Genomic DNA, 24,354 nt, shown 5'->3' with positions numbered 1-24,354 from the left:
ATGTCGAACTACATGAACTGCGGTTAAAGCAGCGTGTCATGATCGAATTTCTCGCTATACAAGGTGTTGTACTTACTGATATCCACCGCGTCGAATGAAAACCGTTTTAAAGAAGCCTGAGTTGACGTTAACAAGGTCAGCGAGTGGATGCGAGCTGTACTCAGTCCGGTCCGAAAGACGAGCACCACAGTGGACGTCCTATCTCTGTATTCACTCCAGATCTGGTGGCAGGTATACCGTATATTGACGAGCTGGCTCGTGCGGTTCATCGCACTAAGCAGAGGTTGATGGCAGATATTGTCGGTATATCGTTCGGAACAGTGAATCACGTCATCGACAACAAACTCGGGTTCGAGAACTTGTGTCTTACATTGGTCCCTCCTCAGCTGACAAACGACATGAAACAAGCCCTCTGCGCCTGTAGTAGCAATATATGCCTCGTTATAGGGCGGAAGCAAGTGTTCTTCTCGGTCGTATCGTGGACGGAGACTAGGTACGGGCTCCGCATAAGGACCCAGCATTAAAAAAAAAGAGTGCATGGAGTGCAGGCATACGAGCTCCCCTCATTCCACCAAGATTAAGGCAGAACTACCAGCTGGAAAAGCAATGGTCACCATCGTTTAGCACTGCGACGATGTGCTCTTTTAATTTCTGGAGCGCGGCGCAACTGTCGGCTTAGCATGCTGCGTGCGGACTCTACAGAAGTTGCGAACATGCCTGCACAGAATTTTTACGCAGAAACACGCGACCATTCAACGCGGCAACGCTTGGTCGCCCACAAGTCGATAGGCTAGCCCGCACAACAGCCGGCCAATAAATGCCAACTTCAAGTGGTTGCCTGCTTGGACCATAGTAAAACGCTTCTTATAATGAGAAGTAGGAGCGCGAGCCCTACAAATTTATGGCGCTATAAAACGCACACGCGTGCGTGGGTATCAAAAAACGTAACGGAACGAAAATAGGTGCTCGGCAGGGTTATGAAACAAAAATATAAAGAAGTAGTAGTGCATGTACTGGGCCGCATTTTGCGATTTAAGGGCGCCCGAGGTTTCCTTTTCTACTGTTCGCTTCTCGAATAATCCTTTTAGCCTTCTGCTATTGCCAGCTGCCGCTTGTGAAGTCAGGGCTAATGGCCGCCTTATCTTTGGGAACAGAGTGGACCACACTTGGCGGGAACGCCTGAGCGCGTGGTTCTGCGGTTTGCGCAGCGCCAGCTTCGGGCGCATCACGAAGCTCGCGTGCTGTCTGAGTGCCGGGCCCTCTCCTATTACGTGGTCACGTTACCTATGCGAGGCATCGCCAGATGCAACTGCGAGAAAAGCACGCGCTCAAGTGTTACCACTAAGTGTGGTCCACAGTGTATTTCAGTCTGAGAGGCAGAACTGGCCTACAGCTCTATTTTTAGCGAGGCGGTGCATTATCTACTTGCTTGGAAATGATTAATCTATCGCTCTTTAGGCCCGATACACATGGGTGGCCTACGCATACTGTTGTGAAAACAAGCAACCACGAGAGCCTATACTGCGCATTACTAAAATGCGGCTGCGGAATGGAAGCTACAACTGGCACCCCAACCCACTTGATGTTGGTGTGGTATGTTGGCTACGACGGACGCCATACTGGAGGGCTCCGGATTAATTTTCACCACCTGGGGGTCCTTTAACGTGCGCTGACATCGCACAGCACACGGGCGTTTTTGCATTTTGACTCCATAGAAATGCGGCCGCCGTGGCCGAGATTATGAACTGTGACCTTATAATCAGCAGCTTAACGCCAAAGCCAGTGATCGACCGGAGCGAGTACGAGGACCAGATTAATAAACCCATTCGCGCTCTGTAGTTCGCGCGCTTTTTCACAAAAACCCGTTTTCGTTATGTTTTCACTGTTTATAAGCATGCCAGGAAGCTAATTTAGTTATATGGCGCCTGCGAGATAGGTCTGGGTGTATCTATCCGTGTTAAAGGTTTTTTTTTTTTTTTTACATGTCAGGTATCTCGTGTATGCTTGGACATACGCATGAAGTCTTGGACATAGCAAGTACACTTCACTGTGTTTTGTCGCCATCACCTGTCATATTTAGGCTCTCCTCATTTCTGCCTTTTCCTCCGTAGTGGAGTAGGAGGCCAGAGACGCGTTCCTCCTGCCGAGGTTTCTTCACCCTTTCTTTCCTTTCTCTCTTTCCCTCTTACTCTGGAATGGCCCGTGACTAGCCGACGCCTCAGCTGTCGCACTCTGGATCACCATTGATGCCGGCTTGATGGGCGCGATCCAGTCACGAGTGTTCATCGATGCGAGCAGCCTTGAGTATGCGGCCTCTTATTTGGTAACGCGCCAGCTGTAGCTCATATGCCGTAGCAGCGCTCTCGTGGGACAGGGCGTAGACTTTAGTGCGCCGCAACTTTATTGACTTAGAATACCTTACAGGCTCCTGCGCGAGACATTTAACAAGGAGGCTTATAGAACAGAAAAGGTACAAAGGACTACAAACACAAAAGAAGAGTAAAGAACAATGAAAAAAAATTAAACGTCATGCGGCATAACACATGTGCATGAAGTTGTTCTCAAAAGTACAGTAATTTTTAAATACGCAAGTAATGCACCGCTCAGCTGCAGATACCACTCTAGACACACCGTATGTCTTGTCCGTAGGAACCGAAGGAATGGAAGAATAGTCATTTTCGTTCAAGAAACAAAACAACCACCTTGGTATTCAGGACAATGGGTCTCTACCAACTTAGGACGTGCAATTTTTGTGAAATAAAAAAGAGGTAGTGTTTAATTAAAGTAAAATGGTCTTTTATATTTCGAAAGTAAACCTGTAGGGCATGAAGATGCAGGATAACCCTTGTTTAAGAAAAAGCAAGGAGGACAAAAGCACGTGTGGGTGTAGCAAGGAAAGGCCCTCATTTTTACAAAGCTTTACCGCGCCATACCGCTTGCCGGCGGCGACTCCGTCTTACTTCCTTCGCATTGTGGTCGTCCCAGTCGATAGTGCGGAGAACAATACTTCTGCCTAGGGCACTTACGATGCTCGTTCGGCAGTCAGCGCAAAGAATGAAAGGCTGAGGCCTTTTTTTTTTGTCTTTTGAATCTCGTGGCAATCTTAGGATGGCTGGGCGACATTAATACGCCAACAAGTAGCAAAAGAGTGCCGGTCGTGAACGAAGCTCGTGTGAATACATGTCAGAACTTCTCGCACTCGCAAGAAAAAAAGAATCTGAAGAATACAGCAGTCGTGGACGAAACTACAAACGAAGCATATGATTCCTCTGACTTTCACTATTATTATTTTTTATACAGCGGGCGATGCGCGATGCTGGCGCGCATACAGGAGGCACCGGCCGTCCTTCTTCGCTTTGGGCGTATTGATGGGCGTGGCGAATGTCACAGGGAAATAGAAGATTCTTAGGAGACCAAATCATGCCCAGAGTTCTCATAAAATCACTTTGCACGAGTCCAGCCCCAAAGCAGACTTCACTAGTTTCGGCAACGTTATCACCCCACACTGAACAATCGCTGAAAGACCGCTGCAATCACAAGACACGTTAAGGAAACGCAGGACATGCAGTAATACGGTGACACCAGACCGCTAACGAACAGCCAATTATGTGCAAAGGCCTGAAAGACCTCCGAGATCCCAGACACCTCAAGGAGCTACCTAAGCGTGAGCAGCAGAGTTCGAATTAACAAAACCCCTCTCTTATTTTTCACGGGTGGCACTGTAAAGCTAGCTGGCCGAAATAACTTCTTTTATTTTCTGTACACCCTGCAGATCCGGAGCATTATAGCAGGGGAGTGGATACAACATTAAAGTGACGAAGAGTAAAATTAAATCACGTGAAAAGAAAACGGAGGGAATACAAAGGAGCTACGTATCAGCATCAATGAAACGTAAAAGTAAGCAAGAGTATAGGCACTACAGTAAATTGAGTCTATAGTTAATGGTTTGAAAGAACCGCACAATCACAAGTCACTGATTAGCGTCGAAAATACATTTAATTGAACGCTCACTACTTTAAGCGGCAACTTATGCCAGTCAGAAATACAACGTGGAAAAAAAATGGATAACTCGTGTAGTTTGTTTTGCAGGTAAGTTAAGATATTTTAAGACTGCGGTCTCTCCTATTACAAGTATAGTGGGGTGCTTTGAGATACTTTTGTTTATCAATGCCCTTCGAGACGGTGTATATTAAGTGCAGAAGTTTGAGCCTTTGCTTCTGGCGCCTTACCTGTAGCAGTACTAGTTGGAACTATTTCGTTATCTGAGTTATGCTGACAAGTCTGGAGAATGCCTTGATATAAATCTTGGTGCAGGGTTTTGTGATGCTTCACTATTTACTTGAGTGGTTTTTTGAGGAGCTCGTTTTTTTTTGTTTTTTTTTTGTTTTGCCTAATATGCGAGTGATGAAACGAGGAGGTGGTGCCAGACTGGCGCGGTAGTCCACTACAACTGATTGGGCTGCACCAGTATGCCGAACAAGAACGCATGCAAACTTTCGTCGCGATGTCACCTGCCTGAGGCGCATTTTGAGCGTTCGCTATCCAGACGCGTTCACGCACCGTTACCACTGAAAAGACACAGACAACATGTGGAAGAGTGAAAGTGTTCACAGCACTTACGGGTCCGGCGCCAGGTTCTGCCTTTTGCGGTTAACCTGGTGAGGCTTGGGCTCAGAAACCATGTTAACGTCTGGAAAATAGAGAAAGGAGGAGTTGGGGACAAAAGGGAGGAAAAAGAACGCCGTCGGCAAACACTGAGTCACTCTCTGACAAAAAAGTGAAAAAGAAAAAATTGTGTGCCAGGAGAACACGATGCAAAAAACAGTGCAGCGGAGGGGCGCCGTGATTTTGAGAGAGAGAGAGGGAAAAAATTAAAGAAAAAAAAAAGGATGGAGAAAAAGGATATAATGCTGTGCGGGGCTCGAATGACGTCCCACGGACGTTGCGTACAGCGCGTTAGAAGGTAGAAGAAAAAAGACGCGATGCGAAAAAGGTCTCACGTGAAAGAGCTGGAAGAAAGAAAAGGGGAATTGTGGAGTGGGGGATGGGAGGGAGGGGAAGGGAGGAGGAAAAAAGGGAGCGAATTGAAAAGGGGCCATGAGTACACAGGCAGTGTGCGCGAAACAATAATTAACAATTATAATCCCTCGCCCAGAGGCGAGGCTACCGTGCTTCCGTTCTCAATTATACACTCCAAGAAGCGCCCGTTAACAACTAGGCGACAGCTTGGGAGCCTTCGGGGCTCGGCGGGGAGCCATTAAGCAGCAAAGCTCAATCTGGGGACGACACAAAGGAAGCAGCAGCGTAAGACATGCACGAGCAGGCATGAAGAGAATAAAACGAACACCGGCCTTGTTTTCCTTGGCGAAAGAGGGCGGGTGGGGACACGAATTATTAAAATTAAGCCCTCCTCCCCTCTTCCGCCTTGGTATTTATGAATATCAAGTTTTACAACAAGTTCAGGGCGCTCCCTACCCTGCTTAGTTTTGGGCAAGACAACAGTGGGGACACGTTTCTATAGAGAGCTGCTTTTATTTGTGTTCGCGGTGGGTTTACCCCACGTGCTGAAGCGCATTTACTTTTGCCTTTCACCGCGCCGCCTCAGTGAAACAAAAAAACACATTACCCTCTGAGTATCTCGTTGTTTGCGTAAAGCAAATTCAAGTTCGCTTACAGCTTACGACACGATATTCGTCCGTCTTAAAAGGCGGCCCGAATAACTTTTGCTTCCTCCTGCGCCTGAACTTGCAAGAGGATTACCTTTAGAGCGGCCGGGCTTCTCATCCTGTCCCTTGCTGCAAAGACAAAGGGCGCCGACGGGGGACTCTCGTTTCTGAATATTTTACAGGTCCGCGGGGCTCGGAATAAATCACTTCGACGGCGGGATTACCCATCCCCACATCACCTTCGTCTCTAGGCTTCGCCGTCGCCACGTGGGAGTATGTAACACTTGAGGCCGCGAAAAAAAAAACGCAGGTTTAGGAAACCGCACCGTCACTTATCTCCCGTCGCATTGTGTGGACCGTAATTGTCATATTAGAGCCGTAGACTTCGCAATGCTCAGAACTGAGGTCCTAACGCAACAATAGGGAGCCGCTGGTCAGACTTTATTGCTGATTTATTTATTTATTTATTTATTTATTTATTTATTTATTTGTTTATTTATTTATTTATTTATTTATTTATTTATTTATTTTTGTAGCCTGGAAAGACGCACTGCTGCCCTCCTAACCACTATAACGCTCGCGCGTATTTCCACATGCATGTATGCACAAATGTATGCTGTCAACAATATCTGGGACGCTTTAATACAAACCATCGGGCTACGCTGAGCATCAAATGGCGCCGAATGCGCCACTTGATGTTCTGGCCTAAGGCGTATCTGGCAGACATTGTTCAGGGTAAGCAGCCTAACGGTCTACACGCCATCTCATGCTTGTAATAATCTGTCGCAGCCTGCGTGCTTTGCATCCGCGCTTATAGCAGTCATGGCTTCCAGACGGCACATATACACACCTGCGCAAGTCGCGTGAATAGAAATATTTGGAAAACTACAGAGAATGTTTGCTACATTCGAATCGGAGCGAAAACACTGATTTGTGCTACGTAGAAGACGACGGTGAGCAGGCAGTGCCGCGAGACGGAGCAGATGGAAGTTGATAAGACGACGATCTTCAATGAACAGCGCGATAGTGTGGCGCAGTTTAACACGAGGCGTCTTGGCTGCGGCGATAGCCTAGTGGTCTCGCTAAGCGACCCTTAAAGGATATCTGTACGCGCTGCCGCGGGTTCGACTCCCAGTCATGGATATTGATTCAATTTCTTTTTCTCTGTTTCATGGTTTGACCTGAAGGTCAAAACTAGGTACCCGGTGACCGAAGCACGAGGTCCCGTAGTGAAGCTTTAGCTTCAAGACGTTATCCGCGGCCGCTACCGCGAACCACTTCCGCGCGCCGCCAGTGCGCACGCGTCGACTGGTCCCGACGCGGCAAGCGTGAGCGCAGCTAGGCAGAGCCTGGCCGGGACCGGGCGCCATTTGGCGAGCTCAGGGTGATCTGTGCATGCGCAGAGGGTTTCCGCGGATCACGCTATGCTTAATCTCTGTAAACCGCAGTGGCTGAGTGGTTAAGGCGCTCGTCTACTGAGCCGGAGTACCCGGCTTCGAACCTGACCACGGCGGCCGCATTTCGATGGAGGCGAAACGCAAAACGCGCCCGTGTGCCCCAGGTGGTCGTAATTATTCTCGAGACCTCCACTACGGCACCTCTTTCTTCTTTTCTTCTTTCACCCCGTTCCTTCACACTCAACACGCAGTGCAAGCGCTCCAAGCCGTGATTTGGCTCTGGGGAGTTTCCCTACACAACGAATACTCGAGCAGACATCGTTTCCTCGCAGAAAATGTCAAGCCCTCGAGGCCCGGCAAAGTGCGCGTCAAAGCCCGGAAAGAGCGAACCTCAATCGGTCCTCCTCGAATGCGACAGTGCGGTCACTCGCGGAACCATTGGACGTTTCCGTGCAGACGCGGCGCCCTCCCCCGGAAGCACCCGGGCCCTAGACGGACGCTGCCTAGAAGGATCGGCGCGCAGAACCAGGTCCTCCGCGTCCAGCCGAGGGGGGCATAACCTCGGCGCCGAATACGACGGCCGCGCTTCCCGATAACCCTCGCCGCCGTCCCTTTCTTCCGAACGCCTTTCTCGGCTTCCGCCGGCCAGCCGGATGTTTTATTTCCCACCGGCCAGCGCGGAACCTGGCATGTCGAGTGGCTTGTGTGAACGCTCCATCTCACTCCGCGCGCTCCGCTGTCCCTAGTTTGCCGCAGCACGTCGTGGAAATGCAACCTCAACCGATCTTGACGGAGCCGCGGCGAGAAAGAGATCTTGCCGGGGCTTCGGCAGACAAGCGAGGAAGCGAGCGCGCGTGGGAAAGAAATATAAACAGCAGCCGTTCGAGATAAAAGCGGCCGCGAGAAAGAAGCGCCGCTGCCGGAGAGATAAGCCCGGAGGAAATGGCCGGCTCTCGCCAAGTGGCTCAACCGGGCCGCGCTGAAACAACACCACCTGGGATGCGCCACGCTGATCCGCCGCCCTGTATTGGCTTTCTGCTCGGCAATGCAGGGGAGAAAGAGGAAGCGAGGAGTGGGCGGAGGATGGTAGACGAAAAAGAAAGCCGAACACAAAAAACATGAGTGATTGCATCCGAGGAAGAACTTTGGGAGATATTGAGGCTACATGGCGCTTTCTGGCCGCTCCGCGAAAGCAGGCATGCCCGCCGATAGCCTGCTCCGTCGCAAACAACGCGAAATCGGTTCTGCGAGCGAGATAAAGATTGTACGTGCGGGAGCGCATCCCCTCGGCGTATAATTTCTAAAAATACGAGGTAGGCGCAGATAAATCAAGAAACGTGTCAGGAAATAATATCGATAAAGTGTGGATATCTGGGAATGAGTGTTCTGCGGGCCGAGAGCTTAACCAAATGTTGCGCGTGAGCTACAGCAGAGAATCTACTGAGAGAGCTATGAGTGCATTGATAAACACAAAAAGGAAGTAACAAAGGCTCTATCGTGAGCGTTGCTTAAGTGGGCCTAAAAGCTGGATGAATAAGCGACAACGTTTCTGTTGAGCTGTGTGCTTCTACTAACCCATCTATGCAAGGACGAAAAGTCAGTTTTAACCTGGACGGTTTCCTAACTGACACCAATGGGAACAACAAAAACGAGTGGCAACAATGTCAGCAAATGCCCAATCGCTGCTTTTTTTTTTCGATTGCTTGTCGGGTTCTGGTGCTGCTGTAATAATACTACACAAAACTAAAAGAGCAGGAAAACAATGACCACACAAATAAATGAAAATAACACACTAGATTTAGCTCAAGGAGCGTTAAGGAGAGTTTATTTACTGTTTATTTTTTGGTCTTAAGCAAAAAAAGTATTTTTTTTTTAGCCACATCTCTTAGCATTAGCGAAGCAAACAGAATTTTAGCCACACACATGTTGGCATAACAAAAACAGTAAATATTGAGGGCCCTAATGTGGCTTGAAGGGCTTCGATACTCTCTGCGGGCAGAAGGAAAGAGGTATAAGGAGAGAGTATCGAAAGAATAGAGAGTCTCATGTACGCGGAGGAAGTAATTAGAGTTCGCAGGCAAGAGAGGCGAACACAAAGAAAAGATGGAGGAAGCACCCCTTCGGTGTATTGAGCGCGAAAAACGAGCTCGTCCAGCTAATGAGACGCTCGAATTCGCTGCGCTAATTGACGTAGCGCAGCGTAGAAGGAAAAAAAGCAAACCCATTTGGCGATGGATCCCAAGCATGACAGTGCGGCCTAACGAAATTGTGTTCGGAGGAGAAATGAAAGGACCGCTTCGCATCACACGGAGCGACATCCGCTTACGTTGTTAATGAAGAGAGAGGCAGATCGGAATAAGGAACAACGAATAAAGAAGAAAAGCTCGAATGAGCCAGATCAGAGTAAACTGTATTGACACAGCGTGCCCGATTACACGACCCACTTTCAACCGCGACTGATTAGACGTAAAGAATGCGCCTAATCTCTAATCCAGCAGTTATCATTTTTTTGCTGTCCAAACACGAAATATATACACAGTTAGAAAAAGGTACAAGAGCATGCTGGCAACTCTCATTGGAATGACCGCAACCCCGCTTACTTCAAAAAAGCATAAGGGGGGGGGGGGGGGGGATGAAATATTCGCTGAAAAAGAAAGGGGGGCGACGAATGACAGAGAGCAAATAAGCGAGATGATAAAAATTTATTCGCGCGCTGAGGCATTCCTACGTATATGGGCGTTGATAAACATGTTACAAACTTCTGCGGGTCAGTAACAGCATATGCTGTCGATACAGTGGAAAAAGGTAGACTCAGTTGATTGGTACCTGCAAAAACCTTCGTTTCAACCGCGCACAAAAAGCTGGGTTTTGTTCGTACAGTGCTGCTCGTGAAAAAAGTGCACAGCGCCCAATGTGGTGCTGTTTGGTATACGTTGAAATGGATTTGTAGCACTCTCCCTTTAAGATCGCGTATGAGTACGGCAGAGACTTTGCGCTTCTGAAGCATCCCGTTGCTGACTGCGGGTCTGAAATAGAGATAAATTTGATTGCATCCAAGCCACTGACCATGTTAAGCACTCATTATTACACATTTTTATGTAGATAGCAAAACGATATCGTTGTTTCGCGTCGCCGGGCTCACGAGGACGCGCTACCGACCATTGCCTAAAATAAAACAGATTTTTACAGATGCATTCCGAAGCTCTAAAGTACTATAATATCTGTTTACTTACACCTTCTACTAAGCACGTAGCATGGCATGTTCGCGCTTTGCTGATTGCTACAAGCCTCTGTTTTTGCATGACCGGTGTGCCACGTGCCCGAGCACAGGAAGAGATGAAATTCCAAAGTCGGCGGTACACTGCCCGCGCATCGTCGCATGGTAGCCGTAACAGATGGGAGAATGAAAAAAAAAATGTTCCAAACAATACGACTGAGAGAGGAAGTGCCGATGAAAGTCGCTGGTGTCAGTCTAGCGGGAAATTTGAAACGCCATGTAACGCAGAAAGCACCGCACGTTAAACTGTTGACTCGGCACACACCCACACGCGTAGCAGCCCGCTGAAAAGGCTGTCTATAGAGCGTGACCCAGACAGTACAGCGTTTTAACAATCTCTGAAATATTTCATTTGGCGCTCACTAAATTTGTCAACTCGTTTCTGCAACTTGTTCGGCTTGCAATATGTGCTAATGACATCTACATTTCAGATGCCAGGCATCATCTGACGCGGAGTTTGCAAAGCGCGCAAGAAGCTGACATTCTGAACGCGCCAGCTAAGAAATGTACACCGGCAATGATTGTCGTCAAGCCAAGGGCGAAAGCCGTTATATCTATTAATAAGCGAAGCTTATTTATGTGTTGCGCGCAAACTTCTGGGTCTCATCAACTGTGACCGTTTCCTTGCGTCCTCATGCTGCGTAGTTGAAGAGCCGGTTTCCGCGCTTCCAACGGGTCCTCTTCTAGAGCCTTACACGACCGCCTGTACCGTTAAAAAATAATCGAGGAGGATGTCCGCTCGTCGTGAAGAGTCTTCACACCGGCAACTATGATATTCATGTGCAAGCCGCCGCGATGGCTCAGTGGCTACAGTGTTCGGCAGCAGAGCAAGAGGACGCACAATCTAGTCCATCCGCGGTCGCCGCATTTCGATGGAGGCGACTCGCAAAAACGCTCGTGCCCCAAGGTTCAATTGTATGTTTAAGAGTTCAGAGGAGCTATCTGCTGCGTCACGCCTGCTGGCCAGAAGTATTGCTGTGGCACACAGAAAGATATCAACTATTAACCTACGTGGACAGTTTTGTCGCATCTACAGTATTTGCGGGCCTGGTAGTAATTTTAGAGAAAGCAACGACCGAGTTAAAACTGCTTAGTATCACAATGCCGTTGGCTTCGGAGCTTGAAGCCTTTAGAACATCACATGCTGCCCTTCAGTGGGGCAGTTCTCCCGCTCTCACCGCACCAACCCGCCCTCAAAAAAGGAAACGCCCCATAAATGACAATAAATTTTGTCTCTCAAGCAGCACTAGACAGTTTCCAGTAGGCCTGGCGCCACAAGGCTAAAAAAATGGCAGACGAGATACTCCGCTAAGCTGCCTGGAGCAGACTGGGCATCGTTTTCACTGCGGAGCCACTTCTGAATCGCTTACTAACGTCGGCGTTGATAAACTGTGCGATCGGTCAGTGGAGTGGCGCGGCGCGCTCCGCGGTTGATTATGACAGATGAAACTTCAAGGCAAGTTATCTCCCGAGCGCAAACCCTATCTGGGAACCGACAGGCTTTCAGATATGGTTGGCCGTCATATTTCACCTTGATAAGCGCGTCCTTCTGTTTGATGCCCCGTTTCGCGATAGTTTGCAGGAATGATTGGTTTGGTTTTATGGAGTTTAACGTCCCAAAGCGACTGAGGCTATGAGAGACGCCGTAGTGAAGGGCTCCGGAAATTTCGACCACCTGGGTTTCTTTAACGTGCACTGACATCGCACAGTACACGGGCCTCTAGAATTTCTCCTCCAAAGAAATTCCAGCCGCCGCGGCCGGGATCGAACCCGCGTCTTTCGGGTCAGCAGCCGAGCACCATAGCCACTGAGCCACCGCGGCGGCTTTTGCAGGAATGAAAGCAATTAAAGAAGGTGAAACAGCAGCAAGAGGGATCAAGAAAATATGGAGGTGTCGGAATAGGCATTTGCTGGTGAGGCTAGCGTATGCGCTGCATTTATTTTCGTTTGGTTTTGGTTTTGTGGGGCTTAACGTCCCAAAGCGACTAAGGCTTATTAAGGCTTATTTTGGCCCACAAGAATATTTATTCCATCTTTGTCGGAATTGCCGACAGTTCCTGGTGTCGTCCATGCCGCTAAAGAAACTGGTGTCACGTTGTTTAGGGCCATTTATGTTCTTGTGTCCAAAGCACTTTCATTACGCTAGCTGCAGTTCCAGCCGGTGCTTGTGAGTAGTCCAGACGCACTGACCATCGTTATCCTTCGCTCTTCCACGCGGTAGTTTGCACACTGCACGCAACAATTGCTGAGCGCTAGCTAGCGACTGCTGATGCTTCTACCATCCGACGGTGTGACTGGGTATATAGCTGCGTATGGCGAATGACAAGTAGTTTTCATGATGACTTTATACCTTGAGTTATCTGATGAGATGAATGCATATTTTCAGTGCTTTTATCTTGCATGTTTTTCAAAAGTTTCAGATTCGCTTGGGAAAGGCACCACAGAGCAAGGAAACTATTTCAGTAACAATCACAAAGCCTGCCCTTTAACCTCAAAGCCATTGAATGCACCACTTAACTATGCTGCTAAAAAGGAATAGGAAGAAAGCAACTTAAAATAACATGAAACTTGCTGTTTTAAAAAATAAAACAGCTTACGAGGTTGAAAGTATTTGTGCTGTGTTTATTGGTTCGTGGCGTCTAACGTCCAAAAGCGATTCAGGCTATGAGGGGCGTCATAGTGGAGGACTCCGATTAATTTTGACCACCAGCGATTCTTTAAAGCGCACTGACATCGCACAGTACACGGGCCTCTAGCATTCTACCCCCATCGAAATTCGACGGCCGCGGTCGGGATCGAACCCGCGTCTTTCGGGTCAGTAGCCGAGCGCCATGACCACAGTGGCACCGTGGAGGCAAAATTGCGCGTGAGGCCACGCGCTGACGGAAACGTAGTTACGGATCCGCATGGCCTCTGAGGAGTTGCGTTCTTGTGTTAGGCGTTTGAGTTACGGTATCACGAGCAGACCTTGTAAGCGTAGAGGCAAATCGAGAACATTGTCCGTTTCTGATGGGAAGAAGCCAAGTTTCGAGAACTGTCGCATAAATCTAAAGGTTGAAGGGCTCCTTATAGCTCGTCACCGTCGGATGATATACAAATTTGTTAGGTGAAGCGTCAAAATTCATGCGAAATACATGGTAGCAGGAATTTATGTGGTTGAAGGAGGTTCATGTTTCGCGAACATGTGTAAGCCTGCTTGGCAAATTAACGGAGCGAAGGGGATGAACAGTGGCGTTTTGTTGCACTTGAATCAAAAACTTGCGTCGAAAATTATTCCTGCATTGCTCAGATCTTGTCTTGACCACAGAATTTGAAACCTGTTGTGTCCGAGGCTTTTGTGTGAAACAGCTCTTTTTTTTTTCACGAACATCCTAAAACATAGCTTGATCACCAGAGAAATATTTCCCGCACCATTGGTCACACCGCTGAACACTGGTCTGCTTCGTGTGCAGAACGATTCAACGCCTTGAAGCTGTGCAAAGAAAACGACCTCGGAATTTGTGTCCCGTTTACGCTTGGTTGCTAAATTCAAGTCAACGTCGTCGCAGCTGTCCGCGGCATCGCAGCGTTCGATGCGGTAGATGTGGTTCGTCGTGGTTTACCTAAGTACCCTTAAAAATAGGGGCCACAAATATTCAAGACGGGTGGCAACATGCCCCCAAAATCGAAAACACTTCGAACGAGTAACAGGTATCCTTTCAAGATCTAACGTATTCGAACTTGAGTAAAGCATATCCCAACCTTGTCCACACAAAGTACAGGGAGATTGACGCTGCAGGAGAGCGAAGCCCCTGGATGCCCATTTATGTCCGTGAAGAGGAGCTACGGAACGTGTAGTTTTTACTTTCGACAGCAAGCCGCCTGTCAACAAGACGGGACCGCCCACGTCTCGTCCGGAAGGAATGCGCTAGTGGCGAACAAAAATATATGCACATCTAACGACGCAGACGGGGACGACGTTCATCAGGGCCACGGCGACTATCATCAAAAATAACGAACCCGAAAGCACCGAGATGGGCGCGGGGCAACCAGCGGGCTCAAAGTGCGCGCTGTCCTCCCTGACGGCTGGCGAGCTGCGCAGCCGGGGCGACGCATGGGTCTACTTCGCGGGACAGGAAGGACGGGAGTTGGACGTCTCCCAAGATGAACTCCCGAAATAAGGTTGCAGCGCAGTTTTGTTCGGCGGGGGCGCTGCGAAAGATTAAAAACGGTCGCCATGCAGCCAGCGAGATGGCGTGCTCTCGGATCATTAAATCGTCTCAGCGGCGACAGATTAGCCAAGAAATCTAGGTGTAGAAAATTGCTCAGACCTGTGCGCAGACTGAGCTGTGTATCTAGTATCTAATGAATCTCGCGGATGCTAAAAGAAAAAAAAAATAAGGCAATTACCATTGCTGCTTTTTGAGCCTCGGACTGACTTTAATTAGCAACTCGCCGCTTAGCCTTAAGCGCCGGTGCAGAAAATCATCGACGCCGCGGACGCTGGCTCACCCAGCAACCCCTGCAGCCGCCGATGTGGCTGTATTGGTTTCTTTTGTTTTTTTTTTTGTTATTTCTTAAGGCTGAGGGCGGTACAGATATCTCCTCTTGATTTATTGAACCGGTTAAATGTGGTAATGGTCCCGCGGGATGCGACCTGAGTGCTCAGGTTTGCATATTCAATTTAAGCAAAACGAACTGCAAGAAAAATTATGGTGCGAGCCTATTTGGGATGCACAGTACTGCTGTATGTGAAAGCGAACATAAAAAAGAAAAAAAAATCGCAGAAAAACAAATATTCTTTATGCTTTCACAAATTAGGTTAATACCATACTCGGACACTAATGCGTTTGCACGTTAGGCTGTAACTATCCATAACTAGAAACGACATTGCATCATCCCGGCTTCAACGTCCAAGAAAGCAGAAAAGTGCCCAAACCGGGGCTTATCATGATTTTGCATTACTATGTGATTTCACTCACTCTGCGGCAAAATACAACGGTCAGTTCAGCAGCCGGTCTCTGTGAACGAACAGACGGGAGCCTATCCCATTATGTAGGAAGCACCCACCCTCAGTCCGCCAGTGCCCCACAGAACTTTGTATTGACAACACGGTGCTGATGGCAAAAAAGCAACGCCCTGCCACCGTTGCTTCACTTCTACCCAAAGCTCTGAGCGTCATCTACGTACCTAACCTAGCTGCCTTCGTCCACTCTTTAACTGGTCCGGTGCGCTGGAAAGAAAAACGAAATAACTTCTCGGGAACTTGCTTCCTGTAAGATGTTGTCTGTGAAGCTGCCGCATGCAGGTATTCGGTGCAGCAAAACTTAATCGTATTCTGGCGCTTCTCGAAGTCTTCCTACTAACACAAAGCTTTGCCGCTTCGTGGCGGTCCATGCAGACTCTGTGGGAGCCTTTGCTTGAGGGCGGATTAAGCGAAAAATTGTCATTTCAGGTTGAGCGAAACTTTGAAAATGGTTTTCGAAGGTTGGCTGGAGAGCAGTTGTAATGAAATCTATGGCTTTGAAATTTCCTAGCAATCTTCTAAATATGTGCAGCTTGCATTAGCGCTAAAAACTGAAGTGAAGTTATGCATAGTATTTTAAACGTTTTAAAAGTTTTTATACTGATGTAATTTTTCTTAAAATGTAATAAATGCAGTGTGTTGAATATTTTTATGAGAGTAGAAACTTTTGTTCTACCAACTGATTATAAAAGTATGATCTGTGTACAAAAAAAATTGATTTCTGTTGAAATTTTGTATGACAGTAGAAACTGTTGTTCTACCAACTGATTATAAAAGTATGAGCTTTGTACAAAAATTGATTTATTATGTATTTTTATTTCTCCATGCTATGAAATTGCCACCCAGGAAATTTTTTTCTTAGTGATAAAGACAGAAATAGACTCAGGCTCTTGATTCTGGTGTCCGTGATGTGAAAAGCATTGGTTGAAATTTGGGAAATTTTTTGTATGCTTACGCTTATAGTTGCTGAGAAAAAGCGCGTAAACCTAGTAAAATTTTGTTACAAAAAATGCAGACACAGAATCTGAATCGTAGCACCTTTACACTCGACGTAACTACAAAGAAGGACGAAAAATTAAGTTCTGAAGTCGCCAATGGGCAGGTGGAACATACTTTTTGATAGCGAAAGAAATGTACTGTTAGAAGGCTGCCAGATCTAAAAATTGAAAACAAAGTAGGGTTGGAAAAATGCAAATAAACCCTCTGAAAGCCTCTACCTTTCCGCTGGTTGTGACCACACACACACAAAAGAATCAAAAACATTTCTGAAGTAGCGAATACGCAAGTGTAATAATTTTCTGAAATCTAAAGAAATGCTCCATCAGCACCGCGCGAAATCTAAAAATTGATTGTTACTGCTACTCTGGCCTTGACCATATTTTCGCCGTGGCGAAGATTCATAACAACCTGACAGGTTTCCGACAAAGCTTGGACTTCATTAGAAATACATGGTTTAGAACGGCGGTCGCAGTTTGTTATAGTGTGAGTCGTGGAATTCATTTATTAGTTAGAGAAGGCTTCAATGGTCATTTTAAGTAGGCTCGTAAAGTAGAACAGAGCGAATTTCTAGTTCGTTTGTGTTTACTGTTGCCTTACTATTAGCTATATCTATAAAAAGACATTTGAATTCACACTGAAGTCATCTGGGGCACACTACGAAAAGAACATGAAATAGTATATTGTACAGAATTGCTGTAAGCATGTAAGGGTGTTGTTCCCGTATTGTATTCTATGTGCGTCTGCGCCTCAGCATGTCCATGATAAGATCATGTTGCAAGCGAAGGCTGGTTGTTGGTAAAAATTACCGCTCTCCTATGAAGCTGCCGTGATGAATTCAAAAGTAGCCTCTTCGGTGGGACCTATTACTGGGGCAGTGAAGAATTTCTTCCCAAAGAAGGAGGCTACCAGGCTGGGAATTCAGGTTCTCAAAAGACGCTTAAAAGAAGACTGGCGGTTTAACATTGATAAGCACTACATATTGTGCGAAAGCACAGCTTTTCGCAGGTGGACACCATCGCCACGTACCTGCAAGCTCGACTGAGGTGTCCACTGACCCAGGGAGCCAGCTATGCGCGTCTTCAAATTTTTTATCGTCAATACAAATTTGCCCAATGTACGCCGGTGACCTATGCTCCGGAGCCGCGTTTCTGCAGCAGTGTTGTCAACGTCAACGCGTATTGCTCTGGTGCCTCGTTTCTGCCACAACGTTGTCCATGCCAACGCATGCAGCGCATATCTCTCCGTCACTACCGCCATATAGCTCAAAGCGCGAATATTAGCTTGATACTAGTATTAGTTGATGAAGAAGACGATGTGGAGTGCACAGCGCGAGAGTATGTTGCATTTTAACACGAGGCGTGTTCGACTGCGTCGATAGCCTAGTTCGGTTTCTGTTCGTTTTTCCTCTGTGCTACTTTTTTCAGTGGCGAGGAAACAGTTGTGCAAGGACGTAAATTGTATGCTGTTCCCTCTGCCAGTGTATCGCTCTATGCATTTTTGTTTACCGGGACATGACATACTGAAGAGAGTATGTAAAATGCCCCTCTCGCCGTGTACAAAAACATTTTGCTACAGGAATTTTTGTATCTACAGTTAACTATCGCCTTTGTGACTCTACTGAAGCAATTCAGTGCTGTTTCATCAATTGTAAAGATGCGATACTTCTCTAGGACTTGATGCAACGGACAGTAAAAAAAAAAAAAACAGTCTTAATTTGAAGCCGCATTCTATGCGATGTCTAACTGCAGTGCCATTTATTGATGAATCTTTAGGCATGTTATTTTTAATTGGATTACACAGCCTGTGGAAAACACGCATGATGAAGACCATTTCAGCAGGATGATTTGTACACCTGGAAGAATTGTATGTCCAGACCGAGTTTTAACCGGAGTAGCACTGACTGGTACTGCTGTGCTGTTTCGTGACTTTTTTTTTTTAGGTCTGTGTCACTAAGATGTGTCGTATTATGATGTATCAGCTATGTACGTGGCTGCATTGATTCTTTTTTTGTGCTTCGTTGCTTAGGTGTGTTCATTTGCCACTTTTTTCTTAATGTTTGTAGATAACTCATGTACATAAAACATCGTATCATTGTATCATTGCAATAAATACCATATTGTAAGCAAGAATCGGCAGCCTAGAGCTCTTGCGCAGTGGCGAGCAAAGCTGATATGTTTGCGCCGCCGCGAGTTTCGAATCTCTGTCGCGGATATTTACTTGATTTATTTTGAGCTACTTGTTTCACTTGGCACAGACCCACAAATATCGCAAGCATAGAGACATCGCGAGATCTAGCTCAGGGTTTATCCATCGGAATAGAGCTTTTGCACTATTACGGAGGCGTTAATTCAGCCAGGTGGTAGATGATCAGTAATAGTTCGGTGACGCATCTGTTAGTCGGTGAGTGAGGAGCGTCACTCATTGAGCCCAGTATAGCGCGAAGAGAGGCCGCTAAGTGACAAGTTGGCACGCAGTGCCTTCACCTGGAGTTGTGAAACAGCCCCTTCCCGGCTGTCTGTCTCTGTCGAAATCAGCTATGACGCCCACCTCGCCATTCGTATACGCTAACGAGTGGGGCATTTTCCCCTTTAAATCCATGCGTGGTATTTGGCAACCACGCGCGCTCATCGCTCATCTGTCATTGCAATTTCGCGCCTCCTCTATCAGCATAGATTGCTTGCCGGAATTGGAAGGGGCAGTAGCTAAAGGGAACAGTGTTCCAGACGAAAAGAAAACCAACGGAGGAATTAAACAACTGACAGCTGTGGAATCACAATTCAGGCAGCCCTGTTCAGCTTGAGAACCATTTGTGGTTCATTTACGCGAGATAATTTCGCGAACACCATTATAGCGAAACATTTTTTTTTCTACTTTGATGAAACTATCTTCAAGTCTCAACAGACTCAACCTGCTTCAATGTGTAGCCCTAGCGAGCCTAGAGGATGGTTCGTTCGGTTCTCTTGAATTTGTTATAAAATGTAAACTGTCGACTCTCGCTTGAAATGCCGTTGTAAACCTCCGAATTTAGAATATTGCTGACCTTTCCCTCTCGCCTTGTCAGACTCGTCTGGATAGTTCCGTGCAATGTCTTGCATTACTGACATGAAACTTAGTTATGGTTTAGAACGTTTTTTTTTTTTTTAGATAGCAGTTCAGGTTCATGACTGAGCATGTATGAAGACTCGTGAACAGTCGTGTGCACCGTAGAATTGTTCGTGTAGCGTCGTGTTTTCGGGGCAGCGCTCAATACGCGCCCCGTACGCTGTGAGATGCGAATTTCACGAGGATTCGAGTGTTTAGGACCCACGCGCACGAAAAATTCATATGTCGAGCGTGGGATGATGTGCGTAGGCAGCTCGCAGTCAGTTGGCGACTCTGATGCCACTTATACATGCATCTATTGCATAGAGGCAGCGTTTAGTTGAAAATAAACGACGGAAGAAGTTTTATTTCATTACTTTTGTGTTCATTAATGGTTATCCTTTGCTGCAAGGATATGCCCTAAATGTACTGTAGAGATGGTGCTGACGAGCTCTCATACTGTGTCAACAAACGCAGCCAAGTCAGCGTTTCCAGCGTTGCATAATTAGTGGAGAAACGGACTATGGTGAGAATTCGAAATGGGGCGTGTTTCAGTGACCTGCCTTCAGGGAAGCGTGTACTGCGGCGTATTCATAGCGTTGTCTCCGCTACAGTGGCGTATTAGAGTTTGTACGCAACATTGTTCACGTTTTCAAGCTCTCTCAAGTTCTAACGAGTACGTTTCAGGAAGTCGCCGCTAACAAAACTAAAAAATCAGCTAAGTTATGAGCCTCATCGTCACTGCTTAGTGAAGAGGCGAGAAGTATAATTAAGGTTGACCTTAGGCGCAGGCTTACAGAAGCTCATTCGTTAGGTGGAACTAGGGAGGGCGCCCACGTTGATTGGGTCGCATCCCACCGTTGCCAGACAGGAGATGGGCGTGACAAATTTGTGAGAACTGGTCCCGTGAGCGCGGCAAAGCGTCTGATGCCAAATTAAGCTCACGCAACCAACACGGCCTGCAGTGGTGTCGTCTGTCTGCATTCTGTACGCACAGCGTGGCCGCAGCTGTCCTGCGTGAACTGTTGCGCAATTTTCGCAAAAGTGGTGGGTGGGGAGCGAGAAGGGAATCGCACTCGCCCGTGCAGCAAGGCGGCGGGGGGCTTATCTCAATTTTCGCGAACCGTAGGACGCCGAAGGCAGTTTGCCGCTACACAGGCGGCTTATCAGCGGCCCGCAGCGAGGTTGCGCTTCCGTCGGGACGGCTGTCGCGCGCGCACTCGTTTCCGATGTCGACTGACGAAAGCGAGCGTCAGGATCCCGTACCGAGGTCACCGCGCGCCGCACACCCAGTGAGCGCCGAGCTTTTCAACGCCGACGCGGCGGCGAGCAGCAGCCAGTGAAGCCGATCGCTGGCGCCCGAGTCCGGGGCAGATAACGGGATGCGCATTGATGGCCCGCGCCGCGCGCCCCGCGCGTCTACCGTGGTTTTCATTGAAAAAATCCGCGAGAACACGTGTGCATTGTTGGCAAAGCTGCTGTACTCTACGCTACTGCCGGCTGAAAAAAGTAGGAAACGGGGACAAAGGCGTTTACAAGCATGTCGGTGGCCAGCGGCGCTTCTCTGTGGTCTCTTCATTTATACTCCACTCGATAATAGACCACGTAACCGGCCGTGAGTGTACAGTTACTCATGCACAACTGACCAATAAATATTTGCTGTAGTGGGTGGCGAGGGAAGATAGCTACTTTTAATGCTATGGCATTAGGAGGGTCATGAAGGGGAAAACTGTCTGGAGGAGTCTGCGTCTATTCGAAGCCTCTACCTGCCAGATGGCGTTTAGGGGGATTTTCGTCTCTCCACCTGCCACCTGTCAACCGTCCCCCTGACCTCTTGCCTCTTTCTCCCTATTCACTTGTAGGAGAAAGGAGCGGGACTCCGGATTGAGAATGATTCAGCAAGAACGAAAATGACTGAGAAGAGAATGATTCGGACGACAGTAGGCCTACGTGTAAAATTGACAGCCTCCCGAAAACCTGTGTGTGCAAAATTGCGCCTTGTGGAAGCTATTCCTTCCCGCAGTGCTCGGGAAGAGCAACTTGATTGAACTGATTGGGATGACGGCGCTCACAAAGCTCGAAAGTCATGCTGCGGTGCCGATCAAACTGCTTTGCCAAAAAGCGCTCTGAGGATGGAACGTGGATGCGCTCCGACAGAAAGGTACGATACGGAATAAATAAAATGCGCCAGATCTTTCTACCAGTCAGTGCCAAGTGAAAAGCTTTCAAGTTTCGCTTCCGTCAAGTGACCGCTATCAAAGCGCTTCGCATATTCGGCTTGATAGCGCCTTCTTCGACTGTCATTCAGGGCTAGCGACGATCTGTGAGCTCTGAACCAGAGGATCAAAGCGAACAGTCGAAGACGCCAATAAAGGTCTTGCATTCCTTGCAGCGAGGAGGGAAACTTAATAGAGCGAAAAGCTTTTATGTGAACAATTTCTTCTATTTCTCTTTATTGCATCGTATGTGGCTTTTGCTATGTTGGAATGACTGCTACTGCACTATAACAAATTAGGTTCCACGATTAACCGCTTGCTTGTGCGACAAAAAAGTGTGTTCGCGAGCAGCTGACGGAAAAAAATTAAAAAAAAAGCTGCCGTGGTCCCGTGTTAACGATGAGCAGTCACGGACAGCGCTGGATCCACCCACGTAAATTCAGGCATGCTAGCAACGCAGAATATATATATATATATATATATATATATATATATATATATATATATATATATATATATATATATATATATATATATATATATATATATATATATAAGCGTACTTGGTTGCTAGAGGTAAAATGCGAAATTCCGAAAAAACTTCATTTAGGTAAACATTTATTGCTAGTCGACGTTTCGGACCGAGCCTGTCCTCTGTCCGAAACGTCGACTAGCAATACATGTTTACCTAAATTATGTGTTTCTGAATTTCGCATATATATATATATATATATATATATATATATATATATATATATATATATATATATTGTTACGCAGCGGCCAGCCAAAGAATGAGGCGTGGTGAACGAAGGCTATGAGATGGTTTAATGGCCGCTGGCCTAGCGCGGGCGCTCCGTCCCGCGCCACTGCCAGCTTCGTCTTCGTCACAATATATATATATATATATATATATATATATATATATATATATATATATATATATATATATTGAAGGGGCTCTTTAGCTCCACCTTAAGGGTATGACGCGATAACGTTAATGGGTTAATGCCCATATGTGTGGAAGTGGTCATTCTTTACTTTACATTCATAGATCCCTGGGAGCCCTCATGCCCCTCCTGGCGCAGTGGTGCCGCGGTTAAGCGACGTGCCACTACTCTGCTATGGCAGGTGCAGCCACCGGTGCGGCTTGTGCGACCCAGGGTGCTCTTCCCTTCCACCTGCCACTTGGCACGGTGGTCAGTTTGCTCACAATCCGTTGGGCGCGTTGTGATGACGCCACAAGGTCACGCGACCTAAGTGGCCCTCTAGGCTGCCGGAGTTGCCCCGGCCGCTCCGGTTACGAGGCTGGCGACGCCAGACAATTTTTTTTTCTAAATGGGGACACTAACGCTCCCGCGTTCAAAGAGAGTAACAACGTTAGATATGGAGACAGCAGCTTTTATAGAAGGACGTTCAATTAGGTCCCTTTCAAGGAGAAATAAAAATAACCGAGGCGCACATAAGGAATTCTACTGGAGCTCATGTTCTCCGGAACACGTTTATTGCCTTTCACATGCGTTACCACGAATTTTCGCACGGCGGTACAAGCAAATGCATTGAGACTATTTGCATATACCGCGCTCTAAACGCGGTAGGTGATTTCATCCATGACGTCATTGAAAAAGCCTCAGTGGGTGAGTTTCGGGCGGTATTTATTGTGATAGGAGCAGGCCATCCCGTTCGAAGTGGTCGTGTTTGCTTGGCTAACGCCATGGCTCCTGTTTAAGCTCACTGGCTCGAAACACGACAAAAATGACGTGCGATTTATTATTACGTCCCGCAAGAGGCTCACGTGAGGGCCAAGGGCGTCACCAAGGGCTTTCTTTATTTCTGGGCTTGTAAACAAATTAGGCTCTGAAGCCCCAGCCCAATTGTTTGTGCTTGTACACCTTATTCTGCCACATACCAACCATAATCAATATTCTATTTGCTCTTTCTTGAAGAAAATATATCTTACACTATATCACCAATCAGTGCAGACTAAAGCAAGTAAGTAGGCAGCCGTTTCCCAAAACCTACATTTGAATTACCATAATAATGCGAGCAAGAGAGTAATGTATGCAAATAACTTGAAAGGTTGCAAAAAAACAGCCTTGGTGAATTTAGTCGCAAAGCTCCACCAACAACCCACAAAAAAGGCGCATATTTTAAGCCAGCTTTATTTTCTTCCGCAAGAAGCCATGACTGAATCGAATATCATACGCGCCATGAAAGCTACGGCTGCTTGATTATTCAATACTTAACTGCAATGTTCGAAAAATAAAGTGGGCAACATACAATTTCTTGCAGTGCCAGCAGGCCGGTGGAAAAAATTTGATAGTCCTAATTTTTCTGATTCCGCACTGAATCTAATTGCGGCATATTCAACTTATATTCAATGTACTGATATCTTAAATTTGCGCTGCTTATTCTTCATAAATATTTGGCTCGACACTCATTATTTTCATGGCAATATTTTTGCAACACCTGACTCCATTTGCACGCTGATTTTGAAATGCGACATTGTCAGTTCAACTCACGCCCTGAATAAGTTGCGAGATCAAACCTAAGTTGGCTGGCAAGAATGTCCAACAGAGTACCGCAACAGTGACAGGCGAGCTAATTATTTACGCGTTAAACCGAATTAAAAATTGTAGTGAGAAACAGATGCACAGACACCACACTAGTTTAATTATAGAAGGGAGGGCAATTAGATTTGGGACCGAACGAA

The 24,354-nt window shown here is 47.1% G+C and overlaps 1 protein-coding gene across 1 annotated transcript in view; it reads right to left on the bottom strand.

Moving 5' to 3' along the window:
- Window positions 1–24,354, bottom strand: part of LOC149350533 (uncharacterized) — a 189,202-nt gene that overhangs the window by 38,259 nt on the left and 126,589 nt on the right. Inside the window, exon 3 of the mRNA XM_089579575.1 lies at window positions 4,621–4,690. Within this exon, the coding sequence (XP_089435701.1) occupies window positions 4,621–4,690 (70 nt within the window). The remainder of the gene's footprint in view (window positions 1–4,620; window positions 4,691–24,354) is intronic.

This window comes from Amblyomma mixtum, chromosome 3, assembly GCF_055824585.1.
Source record: "Amblyomma mixtum isolate Tamu chromosome 3, ASM5582458v1, whole genome shotgun sequence".
Classification (NCBI taxonomy): Eukaryota; Metazoa; Arthropoda; class Arachnida; order Ixodida; family Ixodidae; genus Amblyomma; species Amblyomma mixtum.
The sequence above is the reverse complement of the archived record's forward strand: the minus strand, read 5'-3'. Positions and strand labels throughout refer to the sequence as shown.